General features: G+C 32.0%; 4 protein-coding genes across 4 annotated transcripts; 2 read left to right on the forward strand and 2 right to left on the reverse strand.

Moving 5' to 3' along the window:
- LOC109361676 (F-box/kelch-repeat protein At2g44130-like) lies at positions 3216 to 4389 on the forward strand. Its single transcript, XM_019607193.1, has one exon. It carries the CDS (start codon positions 3295 to 3297, stop codon positions 4336 to 4338), a length of 1044 nt encoding a protein of 347 aa, XP_019462738.1. The 5' UTR covers positions 3216 to 3294; the 3' UTR covers positions 4339 to 4389.
- LOC109361552 (probable acyl-activating enzyme 18, peroxisomal) lies at positions 8185 to 14176 on the reverse strand. The gene is made up of 14 exons (XM_019607042.1): positions 13874 to 14176; positions 12706 to 12835; positions 12347 to 12606; positions 11689 to 11890; positions 11326 to 11366; positions 10747 to 10875; positions 10581 to 10654; positions 10276 to 10496; positions 9998 to 10092; positions 9709 to 9925; positions 9459 to 9584; positions 9241 to 9339; positions 8783 to 8989; positions 8185 to 8589 (listed from the first exon to the last, which is right to left on the reverse strand). Exons 1-14 carry the CDS (start codon positions 14116 to 14118, stop codon positions 8476 to 8478), a joined length of 2160 nt encoding a protein of 719 aa, XP_019462587.1. The 5' UTR covers positions 14119 to 14176; the 3' UTR covers positions 8185 to 8475.
- Positions 16903 to 21029, reverse strand: LOC109361657 (constitutive photomorphogenesis protein 10-like). The gene is made up of 4 exons (XM_019607176.1): positions 20713 to 21029; positions 19449 to 19522; positions 18178 to 18325; positions 16903 to 17208 (listed from the first exon to the last, which is right to left on the reverse strand). Exons 1-4 carry the CDS (start codon positions 20939 to 20941, stop codon positions 17111 to 17113), a joined length of 549 nt encoding a protein of 182 aa, XP_019462721.1. The 5' UTR covers positions 20942 to 21029; the 3' UTR covers positions 16903 to 17110.
- On the forward strand, positions 22177 to 24580 carry LOC109362402 (60S ribosomal protein L32-1-like). The gene is made up of 3 exons (XM_019608160.1): positions 22177 to 22319; positions 24024 to 24205; positions 24287 to 24580. Exons 1-3 carry the CDS (start codon positions 22230 to 22232, stop codon positions 24414 to 24416), a joined length of 402 nt encoding a protein of 133 aa, XP_019463705.1. The 5' UTR covers positions 22177 to 22229; the 3' UTR covers positions 24417 to 24580.

Here is a 27084-nt window from a genome sequence, read left to right on the forward strand (position 1 = left end):
TTGATGAGTACCTTTGAACCATGAAATGTATGCAAGGTCTATTATTTTTTATTTATGCATGAGGTGCATGATTGATATGAGTGTAATTTTTATGCATTCAGAATGCATAAAAATATTTTTTTTTCTTTTTTGAATGCATATGACGATGCATGAATTAATTAATTTTTTTTGTTTTATAGATGATATATGAGGATGTATGAAATTGATGCATGATAATGTATGAAATACAACACATAGAATGTTAGTGTATGAAATGTAATGTTTGAATATTTATTTTTATGTTTTTTATAATTGCATGAATAAGTGGATGAATGTATGATATTTTTTTGACTTTTGAATGATTGAACCTATGAATTGGTGAATTAATGGATGAATGTTTGAATGATTTTTTTTATGAATGTTTGATTGATTTGTTTCTTGGATGTATGTTTGAATGATTGAGTTTAGAATGAATATATGTATGACTGAATGAATGAATTGTATGATTAATGCAAGATGCATGTTCGTTATGGCAATGTAGAATGCAAGATTAATGAAAAATGCAGGCCCTTAGGGTAAGTGACCCAATTGTGGTCAACATCGCCTTCACAACAAAATACGAAATGTTATGATGGATTCATGAAAGTCATATCGTTCAGGCTAACCAAGGGCAAGGACATTTGCCCCTAGTTTTATAAGATTACCCTTATGACTATGAGTCCCATTAGGTATGTTTGAGAATACGCTGTCATCATGATACAAAGACATTGAGATGCAATGTTAACACTAGGACATAAGTGATGATGTTGGAAAGTTCCAACTTATAAAAAAAATGTTACATGAAAAGAGACAAGTATGCTTCTAGTGTCTTACACAAGGTACCTTACAAGAATTATGTCTAAAAGCCACATTCCAAGGATGGGGTACTAAGGTATGTCTAAAGTGAACTCCTTAGAAGGTTCGAGACTTTGAAAAAACCAAACTACAACCCATTCGTGAAGGAAAGGAAACTCAAATATCATAGGTTAGAAATGGGAGAGATCTAGCCACATCGAGCGCCTAACTCATAATATCAGTAACAGTTTGATCGGTCCATCACGCCAATACAAGATTTGACTCAAGGTCAGCACCGACATGACAGATATCCCATTTTAGAAATTCCTAAATAATAATACCTGGGTATAGGGTATATGTGTGTGCAAAGACATTGTGTACTTATTGTGGTGTGTGAGAAGCATACAACTCTATTAAGAATATAAAAAATCCACCAACAAAAACAAACCAAGAATATATATACATAAACACAAATATCTAAAATAAAAAATAAAATAAAAAACAAGTTCAAAGGGTATACGTGATTCAATGCAATTCGCTGCTTTGGGTCTGACTCTCTTAGGAAATCCTTAATGGAGTCGCTAGCTGCCGCGTCCCAATTTTCGGTCAAACACCGGTCACACGACTAGTTTAGAGTTGCCACCACGTTTTTGCAGTCAAAACGTAGAAAACTCTTTCGATGCCCAAATATCAAAAAGACATGGCCTTTGAACTAGATCTCTGGACTCGGGAGTCGGTTACGGATCGGAGAATGTATTAACACCTCGTCCGCCCGTTATCAAACGGTACCCGCAATAATCGCATGGAACTAGATATACCCTAAAGGTTGTAATCAATTAATTATTTATAAAAAAAATGTTTTTGGTATTTTTATTTTTGTGTCTGACAAGAGTTCGTCCTGCTCCTACATATTAATGGGTGCAATAGAGAAATCAAGACTACGTAGTTCGTGGTAGAAAATGTTGGTGTGTTTGGTTTGGTTTTGATTAAAATTTTAGATCTCTTGTATCTAGGGTAAGCAAGAAGATCTAACTCTAGACTACACCGCCTTACTCATATTAGGTTGTATGGTAGAAGCTGTTGATGGAGGGTGCTAATGGATTAGGAGTGATAGCTGCTAGGGTTCTCGATTCAAACTCTTAACTTCTTAAAATTTAAAAATACAAGTGACGAAATTGGGCATTCACACCTGACAAAAAAAAAGTTCTATTTAATATCTCTTTTATACATCTCTTTATTCAATAGATAGATGAGACATTAATCTGTTAACATAATTTTTTTCCCACGCATGATTTCTAAGACTTTACTTTTGAGAGACATATAAATTTCATATTTAAGATTCGCACAACTTAATATGCTTGGAAAATATAATGGATAATTAATTATTGAGGATTTCTGGATATTAATTAAATAGAATAATTGTTAACGTTTTGATTTCACCTTATATAGTACCTCCGGTCGAGAATAAAATATATCTCCTATCAGGTAATTTATTTCCTTAATTTCATTTATTTTTGACATATATCTTATTTCTTTTTTATTTAGAAGTTTTTTTTCTAAAATATATTATAATATTTCATTATATCATGAGATAACTTATTTTTTTTAAATTTATTTATTTTTAATATATGTCTTATTTCTCTTTCATCTAGAAATTTTCATTTTAAAATATATTATAATATATCATCTTACCAGGAGATAACTTATTTCCTAAAATTCATTTATTTTTTTACATATGTCTTATTTCTCTTTGATCTAGAAGTTTTCATTTTAAAGTATATTATAATATCTCATCCTAAGATAACTTATTTCCTTAAATTCATTTATTTTTTTAATGTCTTATTTCTCCTTCATTTAAAAGTTTTTTATTTTAAAGTATATTATAATATCTCCTCGTGAGATAACTTATTTCCTTAAATTCATTTATTTATTAATATATGTCTTATTTCTCTTTCATCTAGAAGTTCTCATTTTAAAGTATATTATAATATATCATCCTGAGATAACTTATTTATTTAAATTGATTTATTTTTTGACATATGTGTTATTTCTCTTTTATCTAGAACCTTTTATTTTAAAATAAAAAATAAGACACATTTAAATAATGAGTGAATTTAATAAAATAAAATATCTCTTAATATAAAGAAATATTTTATTCTCTTCATAAATATCATTACTCTTCTCTCAAATAAAAGCTATCATTTTAATTTGTTTTTTTACTAAAATCTTTTTATTTCTTTAACATGTAAGTTAGAATTTGCCGTATATAATGTTTCTACTTTTTAGAATGAAAATATAAAAAAGATGAATTGTTTCTAGAAGAAAGTTTGATTAATTAAAGAAAGAGAATCTGAATATTGTACTATTGTAGTATCTTGTGTAATATTTTGAGAAGTTTTTAATACCAACATTTTCGCTCTCTATAAATTCTCCACACATCACTCTTCCATTCACACTCATCACTCTAAAAAACACAAAGCAATGGAAATCTCCGAGTTCACTGAGTTCATACCCGGGTTGCCTAATGATCTAGGCCTCGAGTGTCTAACTCGTTTGCCTCACTCATCACACCGAGTTGCCATCCGAGTCTGCCACCAATGGCAACGCTTGTTCCAGAGCGACGAGTTCTACAACCATAGAAAGAAAACGGGTCACACCAGAAAACTCGCTTGTTTGGTTCAAGCACATGACCAACCTAAACATGAAGATGAGAAAAAACCAACCGGTTCAGTCTCACCGAGCTACGGTATAACCGTTTTCGACTCGGTTGACATGTCATGGAACCGAGTCGAACCGGTTCCTGATTACCCTCTCGGGTTGCCCCTGTTCTGTCAGGTGGCCAGCTCCGAAGGGAAGCTGGTCCTGATAGGAGGGTGGGACCCCGTGAGCTACGAGCCCATGACGACGGTGTTTGTTTATGATTTCCGTTCTGGGAGGTGGCGGAAGGGGAGGGATATGCCCCAGAAGAGATCTTTCTTCGCAATAGGTTCGGATCAGGGTCGAGTTTATGTTGCAGGCGGACATGATGAGAACAAAAATGCCACTAACACCTCGTGGATTTATGACCCGAGAAAGGATGAGTGGGTAGGGTTGGACCCGATGACAATGGAGCGGGACGAGTGCGAGGGAGTAGTAGTTGGAGATGAGTTATGGGTAGTTAGTGGATATGGTACTGAAAGGCAAGGGATGTTTGAGGGGTCAGCTGAGGTTTTAAACTTCGGGTCGGGTCAGTGGAGAAGGGTAGATGGGGTATGGGAAACGGGTCGGTGTCCAAGATCATGTGTTGAAAATGTGAAAAATAGGAAAGTGAGAAGATGGGATGAGTTGGATTATCGGGTCCGGGTTGGAGTTAATGGTGTTATGGTTGGGTCAAGGGCATTGGTTACTGGATCCGAATACCAAGGTGCACCACATGGGTTCTATTTGGTGGGAATGGAGGAAGGGCAGAATCGTAAATTGATAGGGATTAGTGTACCAAGTGGCTTTTCAGGATTTGTTCAATCAGGCTGCTGTATTGAAATCTAGTAAATAAAGGCTAATGAGAAATGTGTTATGAGTTTTTATCTCTGTAATATTCATCTAAAGTTTTTTTTCCATTGTATTAGAAAATAATGTAATATCTACGTATTATTAGTGTAAATATTTATATATAATTATTATGTTATTCACCATTTATTGAATTCATTTTTTTTGAATCATTAATAATGAATAAATATAAAAAATACATGATATATTGACAACTTATTAAACTCATACAGTATATATATATATATATTAGGTAAATAGTGGATGAATTGGAAAAACCTCATTTTTTTAAGAAAGTGATGAGTGATTCTCCCAAAGTTGAAGAAGATATAGTGTCACGCTTTATCAAGTCATACACTCTTAGGGGACATCATAACCTTTTATTTAGGTACATTATTACAAATACTACAAATTATGATGTTTGGAGGAGGGAAAAGTTAAGTACATGAGATAAATTAATATAGTATTGATAGGCCAGTGTTAAGATTTTGTCATCATGGCAATGCAATGAGCTTTTGGAGCTACGTGCAATCATTTGACCGTGGTTTGAGGTGGTATCAATTATATTCTTAAACATCATTATTATATCCTTTTATTAAATCTTCTTACTAATTTTTCTACCAAAAAAGTAATACATGTCACTTATAATTCAATCATTAATAATTAAAGTATTTTATAGTGACACATATCATCTATAGATAAGAGGATTATTAAGAGAATATATCATTTTCTATTACTAACCTTGCTTGAAAAAAAACAAAATTGTGTTGTACTCTTGCATTATAATTTTATGCAGCTCGTGACTTCATAAGATGCCCTGCATCTATTTACTGCAATTCTTTGATCATTTATGCATAATGTTATCCTTAAAAAATACAAAACGCGTGACACGTATATACTAATCAGTTAATTGATGACAGGGACACCATGCTGATTCATCCATATCCTCTTTATTAATGTGATACAAGCATCCTTATCCTTATGTCTAGCAAAATCTTAAGTTCTTATACCTATTTAATCATTTTTTCAACTAAATTTTACTCTATAAATTGTCTTTTTAAATTTGTATTTTAGAAAAGCAAACATGCTGTGTTATGAAGCCACAAATACTTTAATAACTTTTATGTTTGACAACTATATGTGTCTGATACTCTCTGATACCTTATTCATTGATATATATCTATAATATATCGAAATTATATTTTTGAAAAATAAATAATTTATAAGTTTGATACATTTTAGATATTCTTCAATACTTTTAAAATATTTTTCTAATACTTCATTAACACCAAAATACCATACAATAATACTTTAAAAGAAAGAAGGATATAACATAAACAATTAAGTAGAAGAAAAAAACATAATATACAATATACCAAGTGAACTTGTAGCAAGAGAAATAAAACAGGCGTATTACATAGAGAATGAATAACAAATTCATATGCATAATGTTGATACAATATTGACCTTATGATAGTATAAATTTCATTTTATATTTAGTGATGTCTATAAAATATGTTCTTATTTAGGAATTAATAATAATTATTATTTGTTTATTATTTTTTATAAATTTTATGTACATATTTTATATACATATCCCAAACATAATGTATTTTATATTTTTAAGAAAAAACACGTATTGGATATGTACCATATCCAATACTCGTACATGTGATTGATAGCTGTTGTGAATTATTGGTTTTGCTGGTTGGATAAAAGTTCTGAATGATTAATTAATGGGTTTGCTTATTGGATAATAGTGCTGATTGATTAATGGTTTTGCTGAAATGGGTTTCCGTATAACTTTGAATAAATGATATAACGATGCTTCTCTGCTTAATAAGGCGTTTAGTTATTTATTATATTCTCCCTGTTATGAATGATTCTTCAACGTGAATAAGGTTCAATTTTTCACTGTTCCTCTCAATCTTGTTGAATGTCATTTTCCATTTACAGTGATGAGAAAAAAAGAGAGAATCTCTGACCTCTCTAACTACTATAATGGATTTCTAATTCTACTGCATCAATGCTAGCTGGATAATATTCTAACATTTATGGTGATCTTAATTGGAGAGTGTAACAGTTCAAGGTGTTCTAGAGGATAGGTGAGTATATAAAAAAACAAAGAAAAAAAATAGTAAAATGTGATATTTAGAATAACTTTTCTCTTAAATATTGTTGGAAAGTAAGTCCAACATCGCCTACCTTATTGTCTTAGGAATAGTGTAAATATATGTTGGACTACTACTTTCATAGCCAATTGGGTTTGAGATGAAATATTAACATATATCATAGATGATTATTTTCTGATTGTAATTATTTGAACTTGAATTCTTATATAAAAGTTATTCAGCTCTCTAAACTAAATCATTAACACTTTAATAATTACATAGATTCTTGAGAAATTACAACTTCTCAATTGTTGATTGGGTTAGTGAGGGAATGTAACATGCAGTGATATTTTGTGTTGTTTCTCTAACAACGAATAAATGTAATTCACTTGACCAAAAAGATTGGGCATGTCTATAATGTGAGATAGGAAAATAATGCCTGGGTTGTAACCATAGATTGCAGAAGCTGATTTTGGGACATGTAGTTTTGATGGCAAAGACTGAATCCAATATACTTTTGATATTTTTACGGATAAACAGTATTAGATCTAATCATACTGTTTACTTGTAGCACCACAAAGTATTAAGTTTGTTTCTATGAAAATGCAAGCACCGATTTGGACCATCGATCATTGCAAGGTCACTTCCCTAGTGTGAGATTGTAGCTAGGAGTTTTGATTGGTCTTACCTTTATTAAAGCTTTAATTTCTATGTGAAAAAAAGATGAATATATTGACAGTATAAGAGTTTTTTTTTTACATTTTTATTGTATCATTCATTTTTAGTTATTATTATCTTTTAAGTAAAAGTAATACAAATACAAATGAATAATAAGTAATGTAATAAATCTATACATATTACACTCAATTTCTATTGGGGTGACAAGGTAAAAGTGTAAAACAACTAAAATACATTCTTTAAGTCCCTCTTTTTATGATAAACTCTAATCAACAATAGTTCAATAATCACTATAGTAGCTTTGGGAACTTTTTGATGCATATTTTCAACTATGTTTAATAGCCCTCATTATATGCATCCCTTTGTGCTCTTTTAGATCCATGTTTGTGTAAATGACAACCCATTGTGTTTCTCTACGTTATGGTTTGTTCTGCCATTTAAATGCATGTTACAAGTTCTGACAGTATTGCTGTACTAAGGCGGCATGATCTAGCGCCATCAGTTTTGTAATTAGTCAAATGTAGTATTATTGGCATATCTTTGCTTTCTCATTTTGGGTTTACTGATAATAATGTGGATGATGGAATTCTACATCCATTTGTTGATTATTTTATAATTCATTCAAACAGGGTTAGTAATGAGACTAGGGGGCTCGTGATCCTGTTTGATTCTAGTAATGTTTTAGATTCACTTGAATAGTGGAATTTGCTCATAATTGGTAGAAGATTTAAAAAAAGTCCAAGAATATGGCAATGTTTTTGCATCTTTAGACATCTCACTTGTGAGTTTTTAAGTTTTAGATTTTTACCTAAAGGTGAGATTGAAATGGCAAGTCAATCTTAAGTATAGGCTTTAGTGCTTTACCAATGATATTCACAAGAGCATTTACTGTCCTTAAGGTGGTGAAACTGATTAGGGTCCTAAGAACAATTGCATGTTACACTACACTGGGGATAAGCTTAGCATCAATATGGCAAGCTGTCAGCATTTATAACATGTTTTTTGGTGATTGGAGGCTGAAGTTGTGTATTTTACTTATGTTTTTAGAATAATGTTTCCCTTAAACTTATCATTAATAAATTCTAGTATAATATCATATTGCACTTAGGCAACCAATGCATGTCAAGTAGGATTAGGATATGACAAATTTTCAAACCAAAGTTGTTTCAATGCCTTTCTCTAGGAGCACACACAATAATTTTCATGGCATAAAATTTGCTTCAATACCGAAAACTTAATCCTTCAAAAATATATCATATTCTAAAATATATTGGTGAAAATCTGTATGTTGTCCACATAAGGGTCTAAATCATGGTGTGCATGCCCTGGTCTGTTACCAATGGTGTCTCTAGAGTCTGCTCTGAACTGAGAGCTCATGCTTCATCTGATCCCTCAAAACTCTTCTAAGCAATTTATTTGAAGCTGTTCTAGGAAAGTCAGGCACAATTTTAACAAGGCTCACCTGTAATGCAGTGGAAAGAGTTGTTAATAATAAATCAATAACTGGAATCATCACAATTCACATCTCAGGTTAAAATTTACACTAAATTTTAACCCCCCTTAAAATCTCAGAATTTCACGGATCTACGTCATTAACTAATAATTTTTTGAAGTAATTTACTGCACTCAATTCATAAGGGTCAGAAGGGTCAGACCTTAAACAAAGGATTAAGGTTGGTTTGAATGGCTTTAGAGAACTTCTTCTTTAGAGTTTCTGCATTGGAATTGTATCCTTCCTTTAAAACTACAAATATAACCAGTTGTTCCGGTCCTCCATTTGCAGGTGCAACACTGATTGCAGCTGTCTCCAAAATGCGTTCATCAGCCCTGTCACAGGCACGCTCAATTTCTACAGAACTTGTCTGCATATCAGCAACAGAAATTTAAGTAAGAACAGCCAATTCAAGAATGCTACAATGTAAGAAGAATGATCATCGGATCGTATGTTTTGTTTTTTATGAATCCATGATCACTTACACCATGGGCATGAATGGTATAACATTCTTACACCATGTGTAACTAGCAGACTTATCCCTCAGAAGCTTCATCTCGAATAAGTGTATAGCTGGGAGATAGAGGGAAAAAACATAAATTTTAAGGGTGATGTGATAACCTTAATTCCACCAAGATTCATGGTGTCATCAACCCTCCCTTGTACAACAAAATAGCCTCCAGCAGTTTTCTTGATTATATCTCCATGTCTCCTAAGAACCTGGCAGTAGATCATGTTAAACACGACATTAGTCGTAGAATGAGAGCGATGAAAATAATCATGTAGTCTAATCATTTTTTATGTTATTTACAGTAAGGATATTATTTGAAGTAAGATACCTTTCCTTTGTAACTGGGCATTCCCTTGAAGTAAACCTCATCATGATCTGCATTGAGCAATCTATCACTAGCTCCCATATATAGAGGGAATAAGGCCAATTCACCAACACAAGGAGCATCCTCTGGCTGTTATATAGCTCAGAGAGATCATATAAAATTAGAAAGCGTAAAAAACAATGTCGAAATGCTATTATATAAGATAATGAGAATTTATTGAACAAATAGAAACTATTCCAGAAAAAGCTCTTACATAAGGAACTCCATTATCATCAAGGATGACAAAGCCAGTTGTCATTGATGCTGTGCTAAATGCTCCAAATGCTTGAGGCTGCAATAGGCTTCCCATGATGAAACAAGATGCAAGCTCAGTGCCTCCACAACATTCTATGATTGGTTTGTAATAAGATTTTGAAGAAAGCCAAAGGTCATCATCAACATTTGAGGTTTCTCCAGTGGAACAAAATGTTCTGCGTATAAACAAAGTTTAGCTCAACTTTCATATTAGCTACTTGAATATTTAAACTTATGAAAGATATTACTTTATCTTTGTCCAATCTAAGCCCTCCATACAATGAGTACTCTTCCAAGTTTTTACTAAGCTCGGAACTGTTCCCAAAATGGTAACACCTGCATCCTGAACAATTGCAGTTACATGAATAAATAGGTTAGTCACAGTGTTAAGTTGGTTAGTGAGAGCAGTGTATGTATAAATAGGCCATTGGCTATCTAACAAGTTTTTTTTCTTTCTTTATCCTATTGGTTATTGTATGAAGCATAAATTGTAAGGAGATTGAAATATTAGATATGTTGGAATCACCTGAACAAATTTTCCAAAGCCATGGCCTAGAGGAGATCCATGGTAGAGAGCAAGAGTTGCACCAGATAGGAAGCACGAATATACTATAGTTGGTCCGACAGCCCATCCTAAACTTGTCGGCCAGCAATAGACATCTCCAGATTGAAAATCCATGAAGGCCCATCCATCAGCAGCAGTTCTTATGGGTGAAATTTGAGTCCAAGGAATAGCTTTTGGCTCTCCTGAAAAACCAAAAAAAGTATAACCATAAAGTCACTATGATGGTAGTAGTCTCTACCAGATGTGTTTTAAGGAAGACTATTAACCTGTGGTTCCAGATGAGAAAAGTATGTTTGTGACGGAATCAATTGATTGATAGATTGGAGTGTAATGATCTGATCTGCCATGAGTTAAATGTTAAGGTGAGACAAAACATTAGAGAAAAAATTACATTAAAATATGGCTTAGTAGACACATTTTGGTGAGCATTACCTGCCATTCTGTCTCCCAGAGGAGAGAAAACACTTCCATGATAAGTCTTGCTCTCTTAATTGCACTCCAACCTCATCACCTATCACGGGGAGCACGATAACTTTACATGTAGCTGCTTCAATGACTCGACTGCAAGGAAAAAGTATGCAGAATCAGGCCAGTGGCCTGTGTATAAGAACAGCCTTATGTGTATCCAACAAAACCTTTAAATATGAGTACAACCAATCTTCACATATTTGGTTATTTAAGATAAGTTACATTCAACGTGAAACTCCTACATTCTGACACAATGACTTTGCTGATTGGTAATAGATTATCGACTGCCTACATGTTCAAACACAGAGATTTCCCACCAGCATGTAAACCATTTTGCAAGGAATTTGAACACAAAAATAACAAAACGAGAAGCATAGCATACTATTGAAACATTTATTAAAGGATACTTTTCATTGATGATCTTTAAATAACCATGTTACTACTCAAAATTATGGATAACAGCTTGACTTGTAAAGCTTAACACGCCACGTTATAACGTATGATTTTGGTATTGCAGCCAGTATAACGCTAACAATATTTTACCTGTACAGAGGGAATTTCCTGCCACCTCTTGATATGAAATCCTGAAAATAATTCAAGCTGAGTGAAATACAACAATCTTAATTTAATACTTTGGAAGTTCATCATATAAGTTTTCATATCAAAACCTTAAATCTTAAAAAGACTAATTATCCTTACCAGATCAGTCTAATCCTTATAGGACAACTTTCACAAACATTATCAAGATATAATAATTTCTCTCATTTAATAAGCACTTTATAGTTCAGCATAGTTGTTACTTTCTTGGTTTTGTGAGTGTTAGCTAACAAGTTCAGTGGTCTCATTTAAATCAGTGGTAGCTTTACTATTAAAGTCATACACATACTACAAAATTTAAAAGATTACCTGTGTGAAAATACCCTTTGCCTTAGAAATTCGTATGCGAGCTTCAATTTCATTTGGTGCAAAGCTTTCAGCTATGGATACAACAATGCATCCTGCTAGAACAATAGCTAAATATATAATAACTGCATTGGCTGTCATTTGCATGTCAATTGCTATTGCATCTCCCTTCGAGAATGTCGCATCTATTGCATTTGCTACCAACCTGCAAATAATATGGCAAGAACAAACATGTTGAAAGGAAAATTTTCAAACAAGAAGTAAGGAGATTATAGACTGAAAACTACTTTTGCTTTGTTTGGCACAAATGACTGAAAAGCTAGTTAAAGACGGGCTAAAAGCTTATGACTAATAAGCTAGTTGATTATGGAATTGTTTGGTAAAATTAGTTGATAAGCCATCCGTTAAGTGTATATGACATAAGAGCTCCTAACTTAAAGCCATGAGCCGCTTCAATTGACTTATCAAAATGGACAACGGGATAAGGATCTGTTGTACCAAATTGTGTTTCAAATACGCAAAGGACCAAAAACGTTGCAATATGCAATTTGAAAACATCATTTCAAATGATTAAAATAACTAACTTTGGACAAGGTACAATGTAAAGGAAAAGTTGAGAAATGAGACACTCTAAAAGAAGGAGAGGGACATGAGAGCATACATTACTTGTTGCCTAAGTTGTTTGAGAGTGACATGATTCACCTCAGAATCATCAAACCCCTCATCTCTCCATATAATGGCTATACTATCATCTCTTTTGTTGGGATGTACACTTGGTTGCAAGCAACATTCTGCAATATTTAAGACAGAACCAGGTAGCCAAGTTCCTCCATGCTTTGATGGATCAGAAATATCTAATATACACTTGGGTGGTTCAACAAATGAAACTGAAAGCTCCTTCAGAACAAGAGACCAATACACCTGCATTGACAATAACAATACATAGTTTAATTATAGAATGAAATGGAATGGAATGGTATGAAATAAGAAAAGAGAGAAGGGTTATTAGTAAGTAATTGCCTGAGGGTGTTGAACAGAAAACTTGTGAAAAAGAGGGAAACTAGTAATGGGGTCTTTGTAGGAATCTCCTAAAAGCTTAGAACCATGGGTTTCCATCAAACACCCCAGGTTGGTGCGTTTGGCCTGTTCTCTGAAGCCAAAAATGATACATACATTAATTCAATAAGCATGCATGCATGCAGTCACACATATGAGACATGTTATCAATGTTATATCTTCTTTCATAAACATAAGTTACAACTTTATTTTTTCAACACCAATTTTTTAAATATGTTTTTGTGATATACATATCCAAAAGATTTAATATGTATACACTGATGGTATAAATTACTATTGATTTATTAATCATTATTGACTATTAAACAAAACTAATATAAATCAACGGTTGATGATGTGCTGATATTTTAAAAAACTTTACAATGTCATGTCAGTGCATAAATTTTAAACAAATGCATTGTGTTGGTGTTTATATTTTGGTGTCTATAAAATATTTGACTAGTTCTTTTTTTATATTTCAAGTGCATCATCTATCAAATTCATGTATTAATCAATGCATAAAACTAAAACTAATACAAAAAAATTTAAGATGTATATATTGATAATGTAAGTATTTTTTACACTATGAACAAATTATCTATCATTCATATGTTAATCACTATTGACTTTTAAAAATAAATAATATAAATCAAGGATAAATTATGTGCTGATATTGTAAAAAGTTTTACACAGAAAATACATAGATTTTACACTCATATAAAAAATGATACAGTGATTGACTGATATACCATTAATTTATAGATATTAAACTTAAAATATTTTCCCAAGTATCTAATCCCAATTTAATTTGATCATTTTTATAAAATTGATTTTAAAATGTAATCTAATATAATTTACCAATTTTGTGGATTGGACCAGAGTTCGAAGAAAAAGAACATGTTAAATAACATTAGAATCAGGGAGTAAAAAGAAGAAAGAAATGTGATTAGTAATCTTTTTTGGGGGCTTCGGCCCCTCCTTGAATGGAAAAAACATTTTATTGGCAATATTGTAATCAAAATCTTTTATATTACTATTTTATTCATTACTTTTGTATTACATATTGTAATCAATTTTGACGCATATGATCTTCATTGAAGTGGGAGCATGGATTGATGAGAAGAGTACTTACAGGGAAGGGAACCAATAAAAAGCATTCTGAGAATGAAGAGAGTAATAGACAAGTTGATGCAGTGAATGAGGGTAAGATGGTTTCAACACTCTACAAGTAACCAAGTGATACCAGATATCAGTATTGGAGAAGTTGAGAGAGATCAAATCCCTCAAACACTCATTCAATTCATTTGCTTCTTCCACAGTTAAGCCAGCTTTCACAAACTCCTCTACTCCAATCTCCTTTATGCTCTTTTTTCCCATTTATAACTTTTGATGCTTCTTCAGTGATGTTGATTGTTTTGTTCTTTTTTACTATGTTGTCATTGTCAAAGGGATCGGTGTTTGTTGAGTTTGAGAATGGTTTAAGATACACTGGTTTTCCAAGCTATTCACGCGCGTGATGCTTTTTGTAACACTGAAAATTGATAAAAGTACACGCTACATACTGCTACTTAATCCACAGACAGACGTGGTCAGAACTCAGAATTTAGAAAAGTGATTTAAAAGTAACTTTGTTTTATCCATATATATTAACTTTTTCACATTAAATGTTTTAGAAAATTTAATACACATTTAACTTTATTTACAATATTTTTTATTTAGACTAAATTACAGTAACATTCTTGAGTTTTAGTGAAATAATATAAATTATCCCTTACTTTTTTACAGTTACACGAACTTTTAATTTTTATACTTTCATTATATTGAACACCCCTACATGAGAAATAAGTATAATTTTTTAAATAAAATGTGATAAATGCAATTAAGTTAAAAAAACATGGTATATTATAGAAACAAATATAAATAATATACAAATTAATGTATCTTTATTATTTTTGTTACAAAATGTATCGACAATTCTAAAATGATATTGTTTAAATTGCTCTTATCATAATGAACCAAAAATAATAAAGAGGTATTGACTCATATATTATTTAAATTTGTCTCTACAATATACCATGTTTTGTTTAATTTAATATGTATAGAAAAGTGAGGAGTGATTTATGTAATTTCACTAAATCCCAGAGGTGTGAGTGTAATTTACTTCTTTATTTATTACTTTTTACACTTATCATTTTTAGTTATTTTTAAGTAATTTCCAATATAAACTAAACGATCTTATTTTAGACTTTTAGTCATTTATATTCATTTTAATTATTTTTTATTTTTTAAACTAAGCATATAACCTTAAATATAAAATGAGAGAAAGTATATATAACCTTAAATATAAAATGAGAGAAAGTACATTTTAAAGTTAAATACATTAACTTCCTTTTTCTTAAAAAATGAATTGGATTTTAAACAAAAGAGAATATTCATTGTACGAATAAGTTTTTTTATATTTATTTTATATCTTACTCATCAATTCTATATAAATATAACGGTTTATATTTATTCACTAATACGAATTATTAGATTTTTCTAGAAATGATGGTTAAAAAACTTAATATTAGAGCACGTAGATATCCTCCCATAAAACAATAGCCTTTAGAATTCTTGTTTTTCTTTTTAATCTCAAGATACAAATATTATTTCATTGCAAATAAAAGTTTGAAGTGTCAAAACATTTTATTTTTTCTCTTTATGTTTGTAATACTTACCCGAAATGGTCCTTAATGGACTGTTTCCTAGCATTGTTTAGCTTTTTGTATAACAATGGCCCAAAACTCAAAAGAATGAGAGATGGTTAGAAAAGTGTTTTAAAAATAATTTTTTTTATTACTACAATTTAAAGTTGGTGTGAATACACACTTTGCTTCTTAAACATTTTCACATGTATTAATTTAATACCCAAAAAATCTAAATTAGTAATTGATGATCACAAATACAAGTCAAAATAATTCGTTCATAAAAATGCTAACAAAAATTAATTTAATACACATTTGATATTTGTAGAGATCATTCTAAGTTTTCCAATTTTGGAATCACCAAACTAATTTACTATGAAAATTTTAAGAGACCAAAATATATATTTATCATAAGTTAACTATAGTAACTTTCATTTCTGCTTAAAATATAATATCGTCTGCCATTTCCTTTTTTAGTTCACATGTATTGATATTTTTTTGTTCAAGGGGTTTACCAACGGCTTGTACCATTTGACTCTTTTAGGAAAGAGATACTAAAGCATGGAAAAGATAAAACAAAGTCTGGACCATTCAACTATGAGTTTATACCCGGCGGTTATGGTATTTCCTACAGGCCATGACGAAATAATAATGCGTGTTGGAATAAGTAGAGGAGAGGTTAAAGGAGAAGAGAGAGTGAAAAGAGTAGAGAAAATAAGCAGGACAAACACATAAAACAAATATCTCTAATTTAGGAATAAAATAACAAAGAGAACTTTATCATATACCAAATGCACTAGTATTTGGAACTTATTGCATGAACCTACAAAAATATTACATGAACACTAGTTAATTAAGTAAATAAGTTTAGATTTCCAACATGTATTCTATGATATATTGGTGAATTGACCTGGCAAAAATAATATCACTATATTCTAAGATATGTTGGTGAAAATCTGCTTTTTCCTTATGAAACGGACTGAAATCTTGATGCATAAACTGGTATGTTGAGAACCATTGATGTCTTTATAGTCAGCTCTTCTTAATACTCTGCACAATTTATTGGAAGCTTTTTGAGGAAACTCTCGAATATATGGTTTCTTGAGGTGCCTCTTTTTTTTAGGCATATATGTTGTGTATGTTTTCGAGTTCGATTTTTTAAGGGCAAGAAAAGGAAGAGAAAAACTTGAGAGTCATGGAATATATTTGTGAGATATCTCTTAAAGCCTTCTTTTTTCCTCCATTCTCCTCCAAAAATTCAAACTCAAAACAAACCATAAGTAGTAAATGATTTATCTATTAAAAACAAAGAGTTTTTTAATTGCGCCCTTACGGACAATTTAACTTATTTAAAAAGATAAGTTTATTCATGTGTACCAATAAGTGTTTTGTTTATCAAATTCTTATATAAACTTACTCTTTTTTAATAAGTTTAAATATGCTCATCGGATTTGGACACACATTAAGAAAAAATCTAAAAAGAAAACCACAAACTTTTATTATCCATTTATTTCTGACTTTCTTTCATAGTTTATTTTTACAAACATATTTTCTCTAGTCTAAGGCTTTTTGACCCCCTCAGTATCAAAATCTTTGGTTAGAAGATATTGAGAAGCTTATCACTAGTGTATGAGCTATGAACTAGAATTCACAGAAATCATGAAATAAAATGATTTATATCAGATTCACTTGGCAAAACGTACAGTCCACTCTGCAGCAATATCATCATGTTTTGCTCTGTCTCCCAAATACAAGTGAGCAATGCCAGGAACAACTGAATTATCTGCAACCACAATGATAACTTTATGTTTCAAGACCATAAATGGATAGTTGGTGTGTATCAATTGATGAGTAAAATATCAATTTGATCCCAAAAATTGATATTGTTGTATAATTTAGTCCCGAACATTATGAAAAAACAAATTTAGTCTCCAACTTTCACGACATTAGTGCCCTTGAAGCTAGTCGCTTTCAAGTGACACAGATTGTCAACAAATTTCGATCCAAATGGCCGTTAAACCTTTGGAGAGAAAACCTAAAGCCAAACCCTGCATCTTTGCAATGTTAAAATTGACAGATTAGACCAAAACTCAGGAACCAGATTGACCAATCTGATAAAATTTAGGGTCAAATTGACCGTGTATACCAATTTTTGAAATCAAATGATGATTCACTGACTTTAGGGATAAAATTAACTGACAGTTCGAAGATTAATTTTTTTAATGTTAGTGGAGTTTTGCTATATCTCCTAATATAATTTAATGAAAAAGTTAATGTATTGTTATCTTGGGATTATAAAAACAGTCAAAATTTTCTCTATATAGTAATTAGGTGGATTTTTAGGAGAATGAATTAGGAGGATCTAGAACTATCCATGTTATAGACCGCAATGACCAATAGTGTCAATTTCAAGGACCAAATTGATGATTCACTCACAGATTGATTGTAAGTGTTGGCACTACTAATGTTACATGTTTGAAACATGATTAATTAGTTGAATCCAAAGTGTTAAAAGACAGTATCATTAGTTGGTATCTTGTTGTGCTTCTTCTAAAAGACATGGCACTTAGCAAGACAAGTTTAGCTCTTCTCTTACATTTGAAAACAAAAAAGGCTGAAGTATAGAACATGTTAACAGAAAGAAAAATGCAAGCCAGAGGAAAGGGAAGAAAAAGTTAAGATAAGAGACATGGATATGCTTACCCTAATATTCAGATAGAAAAATGTTTTTTTTTTAGAAAGGAGAACTTACAAGGGTCAGGATTTGTCAAAATTGATCTAACTGCAAGTAGCACCTTCGTAATTGTTAGTGCTGGACTCCAACCATCCTTCAATATTCCTATACTGAGATGACCATCAGTGTCTACATTGCAATGGTAAATTCGAGTTTTGAATACTACCTGCAAGCTCAATTCTTTAATTCAACATAGTAAAAAACAGTTAAACTACGGCAATCTCCCTATACTTAGTTTTTCTGGTTTGTTCACATGCCTCCACTCTTTTTAAAAAATTACACCAACCTCACCTGAATGTGAATGGGACAAGTTTAAAAAAATCACGAAACTTCGAGGGAAGGTCGTTTAGGGTCTCCAGACTGAAGAGGAATTTGAACATTTCAAGGGAGTTCATGTAGACTTTTAAAAAAGAGGGGGTGTATGTGAAGAATTACGAAAATATAGAGGAGGCAATAGTGATTTACTAGACCAAAGGAAAAAGAAAAGAAGCATTTTATAAGTAACTATTCTTTAAAACTAGACTTGAAAAACAATTGAAAGTTTCCATTGACCAAGTTAGCTCCAAATGACAAAACCTAAAACAGAACAAGCAGACAGTAAACTTTCCCTAAATTTAATCAGAAGCTGAAAATATGTGCATTCACACAAATGAATAACCTTTTCTGGTGAGTATTTGTTGAACACTTAGAAAGTGGTAAATAAATTGTAAGGTTTCAAAAGAGGAAGGGGGGATTCACACACAGACTCATATAAACCTTCCACCTTTCCATGTAAAAAACGGCGAAAAACCATATTCTAAAATTCAATTAAGGCGGGATTCTGTAGAAATTAAAGGATAAAGTTAAAATATAATTGAAGTTTTATTTACCTACTTCATATACTTTTCATGTCGTCTAACTTTGTAACCTATATAATGCAAGTCAAAAGCACTCACATTAAGAACTAACAAAATTTACTATGTAAACAACTACCACATTTCAAATATCAATTCAAACTCCAAGTTGGGCAAAAGAAACATTCAGTGAAATAGATGTTGCCACTAGCTTAGTAGCAAGTTGTCACCTTTAATAAGTTAGATAGTAGTTTTTTTAGTTTTATGGGCATAAGTTAGATAGTAGTTGACAGAGATATCATCGAACAGACAAGTTCTTAGTGGTCTAACTTGGGAAATAGATGGGACATATAATTCTGAAACAAAAACAAATATAATGGGTAATTAGAATGTAGGTTCACTTCTTTGTAAGAAACAATTATATCAAAAGAATATGCATAATGTAGCTGAGAATACCTGCGGGGGCTTGAAGGGATAATCAGTTGGAAATATTATGTCAAGAAAAAAAATGCCACCTTGGTATGGTGTTCCTACAAAGAACAGCAGGGAAAAGTTCATCAAACTTGCAAGTTCATGCTAACACAATTCGAAGTGAACCTGCACTAACTATTAACTAAAATAATGTTGTTAGAATATATTCAGTAGTAAATGGCCTAATCTATTCAGGCTAGGATTTGTATAAGGACTAACCTGTATGTACAAAACTGTTCATATAATGGCACTTTGCCTAATCTGAATATATAAATACATTATCTGGGAGCCTAGTGTAGTATTCACTCGGTTTTTGGTTATTGTCTCTGTCACGATCTTGTGACAAATAACACTATTGATAGAATCTGTAAGTTCAATAAGATGTACTTCCTAGAGAATATTTCTGACATCTAAATTTGTGCAGATTGGTTGCTTTTCCTGGTGTTGCTTCTGCATTTGGCTTCATTGATGTAGGGATCACACCTCCTTAAAAGGTCTGAAAAATCTATATCTCATCTATAGTCCCATGCTCTCTTTAGATTGTGACTTGTGAGCCTTGATAGTTTCCCAAACATCATATCACACTTAAATTTCTTAGAACTAATAAATCAGCTGAATAACCTTTAGAATTAGTTCACTATGATGTTTGTGGTTCATCCATCCATGTCCTTTAGAATTAGTTTATTATTGACTTCAAATCTAGTCATTGGTATTTTGAATAGTTTATGAATGATTGCAGCCAAATCTCCACATAGATGCCAGAACAAGGTAGTAAGCTTAAGGTGGCAGTTGAAGAAATGAACCCAAATAATAAAATAGAATTTGAGAATACCAAGCTAACATTTGTCACAGGACATACATAACACAACATAAGCAAGTACTCTCTTTGGCAAAACTTGAGTACTGAGACAGCATTTGTTCTCTTTGGTTCCACTACTCCCAACCTTAAATTAGGCAAACATTGAATAGATTGGTTCTGTTCTAACATGTCTACCAAACAGTAGTTACTTGGTAAGGTATGGTTATGACTTATGAGTATGTGGTTCACTTGGGTACGCAATTCATCACTTTTTTTTAACTTAATTTTATCATACTGTCTTTACGACGAAACAGATATACGGTAGACGATATAGTGAATCCGGTATGCCGTATGTATTATAAATGATAGAATTATGTAATTATGTAGCAAAGAGTGGCTAAACATGAATTCAATGTTAAAGATAAGGAATGGAAAGGGTTGGAGTGAGACCTGGGGTGGCAATAATAGTAGCAATCCAATGATAGAGATTATCACCCTTGGGGCCAGCAGAGCAATAAGGAGGAGGGTCATTGTTGAGTTCCACCATTTCCCTCTGAATCCTCTTTCCTGATGCTGACACCCATGTTGTCGGTGCCCATGATGATGTTGAAGATGATCTTCCTCCTCCACCTCCACCACCACTTCCACCACCTCCAAAACCACCACCTGATATCATCATTCCTCTGCTCTTCTTTTTCCACAACAAAATACACAAATATGCAGCATCCCCACAAAAATAATTATATATTTTCCACAGATGTTACAACCACTATTTTTAAGTTTTTCTGCCACAGAAAAGTGATTATTTTGATTTTAAAACACATTTCTACTCTATACATAATTACTTTCTGTCAAAAACACGCTTTTTAAGAGCATAAACAACTAGCCTGTAATTGGGTTAGTAAGACCCAAATCAATTTTTTTATAAAAAAAATTATTACTTTAATTTTAAAAAGTATTTTGATCCTTGCACATTTCTTTGGCCCGATTTTTACAACAAAGGCAGAAATTCAGCTTAAAGAAACTATATTTTCAGCTTCCCAAAAAATCATTTTGATCAAAATCGCTTGGTGCCTCAAATATTATGGAAAAATTGCAATAAAAGGGGGAAACGATAAAAGAGTTTTTTCTTGCTCTTATTTTTCATGAATCTTATAGTAATTAGTCATGAATAATAATATTTAAGCCTAACTATGAAAAAGGCATCAATTCAAAATCTTGCTATTTTTTGGTTTCCACGTGTATATAGAGCTATCTCTCCGTGAATATTTTTTCATCAAGAATAATCGAACTAAGAGTGATATTTGCTATTACTCCTGCATAAGGAATATTTAAATACTGGGCATATAATTTTGTCTATAAATTCCCAAACGGCCTATAAATCAATTATTAATTGTCAAAATATTACTTTTTAACACTCACACATATTAATTTCCTTATGATATTTCACAATTTGTAAGAAAATATATCATTCTACTAATCCAACCTCCTTATGACTATTCATACCTCAATTACTTGTGGAAAAAATCTGAAGTCATGTACATAGTTTTTTTGTTGCTATGATGTCAAAGTTAGATATGATATTTTCTTTACAGAAGCACATTATTTTTAGAGTAAAAAGTAAAATGATGAAAACCATAAAATAAAAGTGCAAGAATGAAACCATGAATCATTATTGAAGAGGGAGAAGGAGGTTTCAATTATGAAAAAATAGTTTTGGATGAGAGGATAATTTAGGAATTATAAAATAATTGGGTTTGAAACTTGTTTCAGGGTCCAAATCATAAAAAATAAAAAAAAACTTTGGACTAGAGACTCTTTTTTTGTTCTATTTGGCCCAATCCTAATTCCATTGCAATTTGTAAACCCTAGACCCAAATTCAAAGAAGAAAACCCTAGACACTGCAGCTTCATCCCTTATATAAACTACCACGCTTCCCAGCCTCTAAACCAAGCTAGCAGCAACCATGGCCGTACCGTTGCTGTCGAAGAAGATCATTAAGAAGAGGGTCAAGAGATTCAAGAGACCCCAGAGTGATCGCAAGATCTCCGTCAAGGTATAAAAACTTATCACCGATACTGATTTTTCCTCACTTGTGTTGATGTTGGGTTGCATAAAGTTTAGATTTTTCGATTTAACTTATTATAATTATGCATTTTGTATTGTTGATTTTTATGATACTGTTGTGATTGGAAAGGATATGATGATTCTTATTGTCGCCCCAGTCTTAATTTGCACCATAAGGTGTAAGATGGTGATTGACCTTTTTATCTGATCCTCCGACTTGAATTTTAATTATGTTTTGCTTAGATTTTGAAGTTGCTTTGTTATTGTTTAATGTTATTATTGAAGTTTCTGAACTAATGAGATATGATGATAAATTCGTTTAGCAACACCCAGTCTTACTATCTCATGCGTGGTGATACTCTTACTATCTGATCTCAGCCACCAATTTTTAGATTATAGTCTATTAGTGTTTTTAAATCGATTTCAGTATTATTGTTGTTTATAAACCTGATTTTGTTATAGTTTGCCTAGTATGTCTTTTTTATGTACGCTTTTGGACAAATGTGATAGGATAAGATTTTTTATTTACTCTCAGAGTTACCGTTTATGTGTATTGAATCTATAACTATATGATTCCATTAACCAATTGCAAGTTTTAATTTGTTCTGAGGAGATCTGATTTTTTAACCATAACTGTTTATTTGTATTGTTTTTACCGGACTTGGGGTTTTAATGACATGTTTTTACATCCAGCATTGTAACTTTGTTAAAAATCAGTGAATGAATTTCATCAAAACTATACCAATTTCAACGTTATTGTAATTGACAGTTTAATGCTGTTATTTTATACTATCATGTAACGAGATATGATGATGTTTATCCATCTATTCTGCAATTGAATGATGATCACTAACATGCACTACCATCTGATCTCTTCCAATATTTTCAGTGGTTTTAGTTTTACTATCTATAATTTAACGATCCTATTTTCCAACTAATTGGTTTTTGTGATCACTATATTGTAAAACATATGTTTGCCTATGGTATCTGATGTCCAGAGTTGAGGCTTTTGTCTATTGTAGCTGGACATTTCGTTTAACGGGCATATAAAGATTTTTACAGGTCTTGCGACACACCTGGCTTTATTTTAATAATGGGCCTTCTGTTACTATTTTCCTGTTTACATTTTTATTTTAAAGAAATGCAAAACTGAATATGTATTTTTTCTATCAAAAACTGTGTTCTGTAATTTATGATGTAACTTTATGTCATATTGTCTGATTTTGTAGTGATTATTACTTAAATATCACCATCTTTCGGCTGAGATTGCAGAATGTTAGTTGTCGTTTTTTATTTTTGAAATTTATAATCCGTGTTTTCGAACTAATAATTTTCCTGTTGTATGCGATTCCCAACTTTTATTTGTTGCTGTAGCCATATATTTCGTTTTAATGGCATATATAGTGATATTAAACAGATCTCCTGATCCAGTTGGTGTTTCTGAAGTATAAGTCTTTTGTTGCTATTATCTGTTTAGGCATATTATTTGATATCTATTCAAAACTTTACCCTTGGAAAAAATACGTTCATATAGTCATCAATATGAAAGAAACAGTAAAACACTAGTATTTTATCCATACTTGTTTGGTGCCATATATTTTTATACAATTGACCTTGTTGATAGTGATTGTTGAATGGGTTGCAATTGCTCTTTTGTTCTAATCTAAACGTCTCTTGTCTAATATTTATACAGCCAAGCTGGCGCAGACCCAAGGGTATTGATTCCCGTGTTAGAAGAAAGTTCAAGGGATGTGTTCTTATGCCAAACATTGGTTATGGCAGTGACAAGAAGACCCGTCACTATCTCCCCAATGGTTTCAAGAAATTTGTTGTTCACAATGTGTCTGATTTGGAACTTCTATTGATGCACAACAGGTGAAGCACCCTCTCAATTTACACTGATCTTTGTCACTGCTTATCAACTACTTTCTTCTGATTGTGTTTTTTTCATTCCAGGACTTACGCCGCGGAGATTGCTCACAATATCTCTACCAGAAAGAGGAAGGAAATCGTTGAGAGAGCTGCTCAACTTGATGTTGTTGTGACTAACAAAACAGCAAGACTCCGCAGCCAAGAGGATGAATAGTCTAAGTTACTGTTCAAGTTATTCATGTTTAGAAGTAATCTTATGGCTGACTCTTTAGATTTTGATCATTTTTTTGAGAAACTTGTAGCATGATATACAATTTAAGATATTTGCTTTGTTGTGTTCGTTGCCAATCTTTTATTTTTACCACTTTCCTTGGTTGCGTGTAATTTGGTGGGAGCATTGGTGATATCCTTGGTGTTTGGTGTAAGAGAGGTTAGGTAGTTCGCGTCGGACAGGACACGTATTGGTCAGATGAATGGGCTGCTGATCACTATTAGCCGGGAAGTATGGGTGGGAATGGATTGGGCTGGGTAAATAGTTGGTTTTTACTATTCTAAATGTTGGTCGGATTATTTTCTGAACACTTATTGGTCTGATCTTACTGTAATCTGATCCTAGTTGATGGAGTCAGCTTTTTAATCTGGATCTTGCCGTAGACCTAGTTAATTATAATGGATACTTATTTTAGATAAAATTTTCTCATTATTACTTATTGGGAATATGTAATTTGATATATAAAATAATATTTATATTATAAAAATGTTGGAGAACCAATGGCATTTTTAATCAAAGAGGTATTATTATTTGATACACATTTGAATGGAGATATATAGCCATAAATTAGATGAGACCTCTTCATGATTGAGTTATGAGATGAAGGTTAGGATTTTGGCTTATATAATGTATAAGTAAATGTAATGATTCTCTATATAGTGGATTGTTTTTTCAAAAGTTTAAAGTTTCAATTATGTGAGACATTTGATGGGGGAGTTAATTATTTCTGAAAGGAATTTTTTTCTTACTGAAAAAAAGATTATTCACTCCAAAATAAGCATAGCATAAATAAAGAATCTCATAATTTTTCTACCTTACTCAAACAAAACATATTATTTATTTAATTTTCAGCTACAATACTCAAACATAAAGATATTATAATTTCAGTTTATAAATTGAAACTAAAAATGTAATTTATAATAAATGCCCACTTATTTTGTATCGCTTTGATTGGTATTTTAACTTATTTTGTTTAAATGCAGAAAAAAAAAGAATTAACCATTCCTTATGACCCTATCTATATTTGTCATACATTAATTTAGTTCACATCCTCAATGATAACTTGAATGTGTAGAACTGCAGATTATCTTTGTTGGTAGTTAAAATGCTATGAAAATTGATACATACTTTTGTTATGTCCCCACTAATTGATGACTGCTACATACTTGCTCCGATGTTCCTAATCAATAGCATGTTTACTTAATGCCTGGGTGGTTTATGCCCATTTTGTTCAGGTCTACAAGCATGTTAATTTCGTTTGCCTTTCAATATCAAGCCAACCTAATTGATTTTGATTTACCACCTGCAAGTTGCTACAGGACATGACTTGCTAACCGTTCAAGGTATGACAGAGGCATGATCATGATTTCTCTCATTTTTTAGCTATCTGTTGTTTCTTATAATAACCGTTCAAGGTATGATGGAGGCATGATCATGATTGCAGGACATCAAGTGCAACTTTATAACATATAGATAGGGGTTCATTAAATAAGCAATAACAGTTAGATGACCATTTGGAGTTGCCACCATCAGAGAATGCAGATTCCTAGTAATTTGTTTTCTAAATAAAAACAGGCCCAAGGAAGCCTATAATACGTGGGACACAGAAGACAGATGAGGATACAACAAAAGAGAGGGTGTTTGAAGTGTTCATGCTTCCATTAACAGACGTTGGAGAGATGGTGTTTGACAACCCATTTGCAATGCACCAAAAAGAGACACTAGCCATATGCAAGGCACCAAAAAGAGACACTAAAGTGACATGTTTGGAACCGGCTTTTAATTATTAAATAGAACACAAATGATGAATACAAGGACTAAAATGACTAGAAATACTCTCTTAGATGAACCTAATGTACGCTTGGATGCAAACTGGAAAAAAAAGGCAAGCAAACTAAATTCTTAAAACCCTTTAGTTGCCGAAAAATGGGTGCACTATGCTATGAAAGTAAACACGTCAACATATACTTCAAGGATCAGAGCTGAAACAAAATGATAATGCCTACCTCTCGCGGGATATAAAGGGGAAGCCCACAATATTTTGATTGGATTTATTAACAATGAAAATGTTAAAATCTAAAAAATGAGTCACCATCACATGGTCAAAAACAAAGACCCTTCAGCACAGATACTTCTCAATATAAAGGAATACAGTATAAACTGTGTTGGAAGATGAAGTCCACTCTTGGGGTATAAGAATGAATACAAAGTAGCATCATTGACGGATGGCAAAGTGGGAATAGTGGTCTAGCAAGAAAATAGCAATTCCATAGCTGATAAGTTAATTCCAATGATATAAGCACAGAGAAATGATGAAAATATGCATAGGTGGAGAAGGTATTAGTCTTGGGAAAATTGCAGGGCCTTGCAGATCCCGGACGAACAGACAAAAGAATTGGCTAGAAAATTTGTCAAGTTTACAATTTATCTTTTAAAGTGGGAACTCACTGTATTATGCAAGTTGATATATCATCTATTGCTCTAACAAAATTATGTAGAACCACCAACCAAACCAAACTCTGAAAACCTGTACCCTTTTATGATCATTTCCCAAACCAAACTCTTAAAGGGGCTTCAACAAATTTTGCATTAGAAAGCTTGCCCTTGAAGC

This window comes from Lupinus angustifolius, chromosome LG12 (genome assembly GCF_001865875.1).
Source record: "Lupinus angustifolius cultivar Tanjil chromosome LG12, LupAngTanjil_v1.0, whole genome shotgun sequence".
Classification (NCBI taxonomy): Eukaryota; Viridiplantae; Streptophyta; class Magnoliopsida; order Fabales; family Fabaceae; genus Lupinus; species Lupinus angustifolius.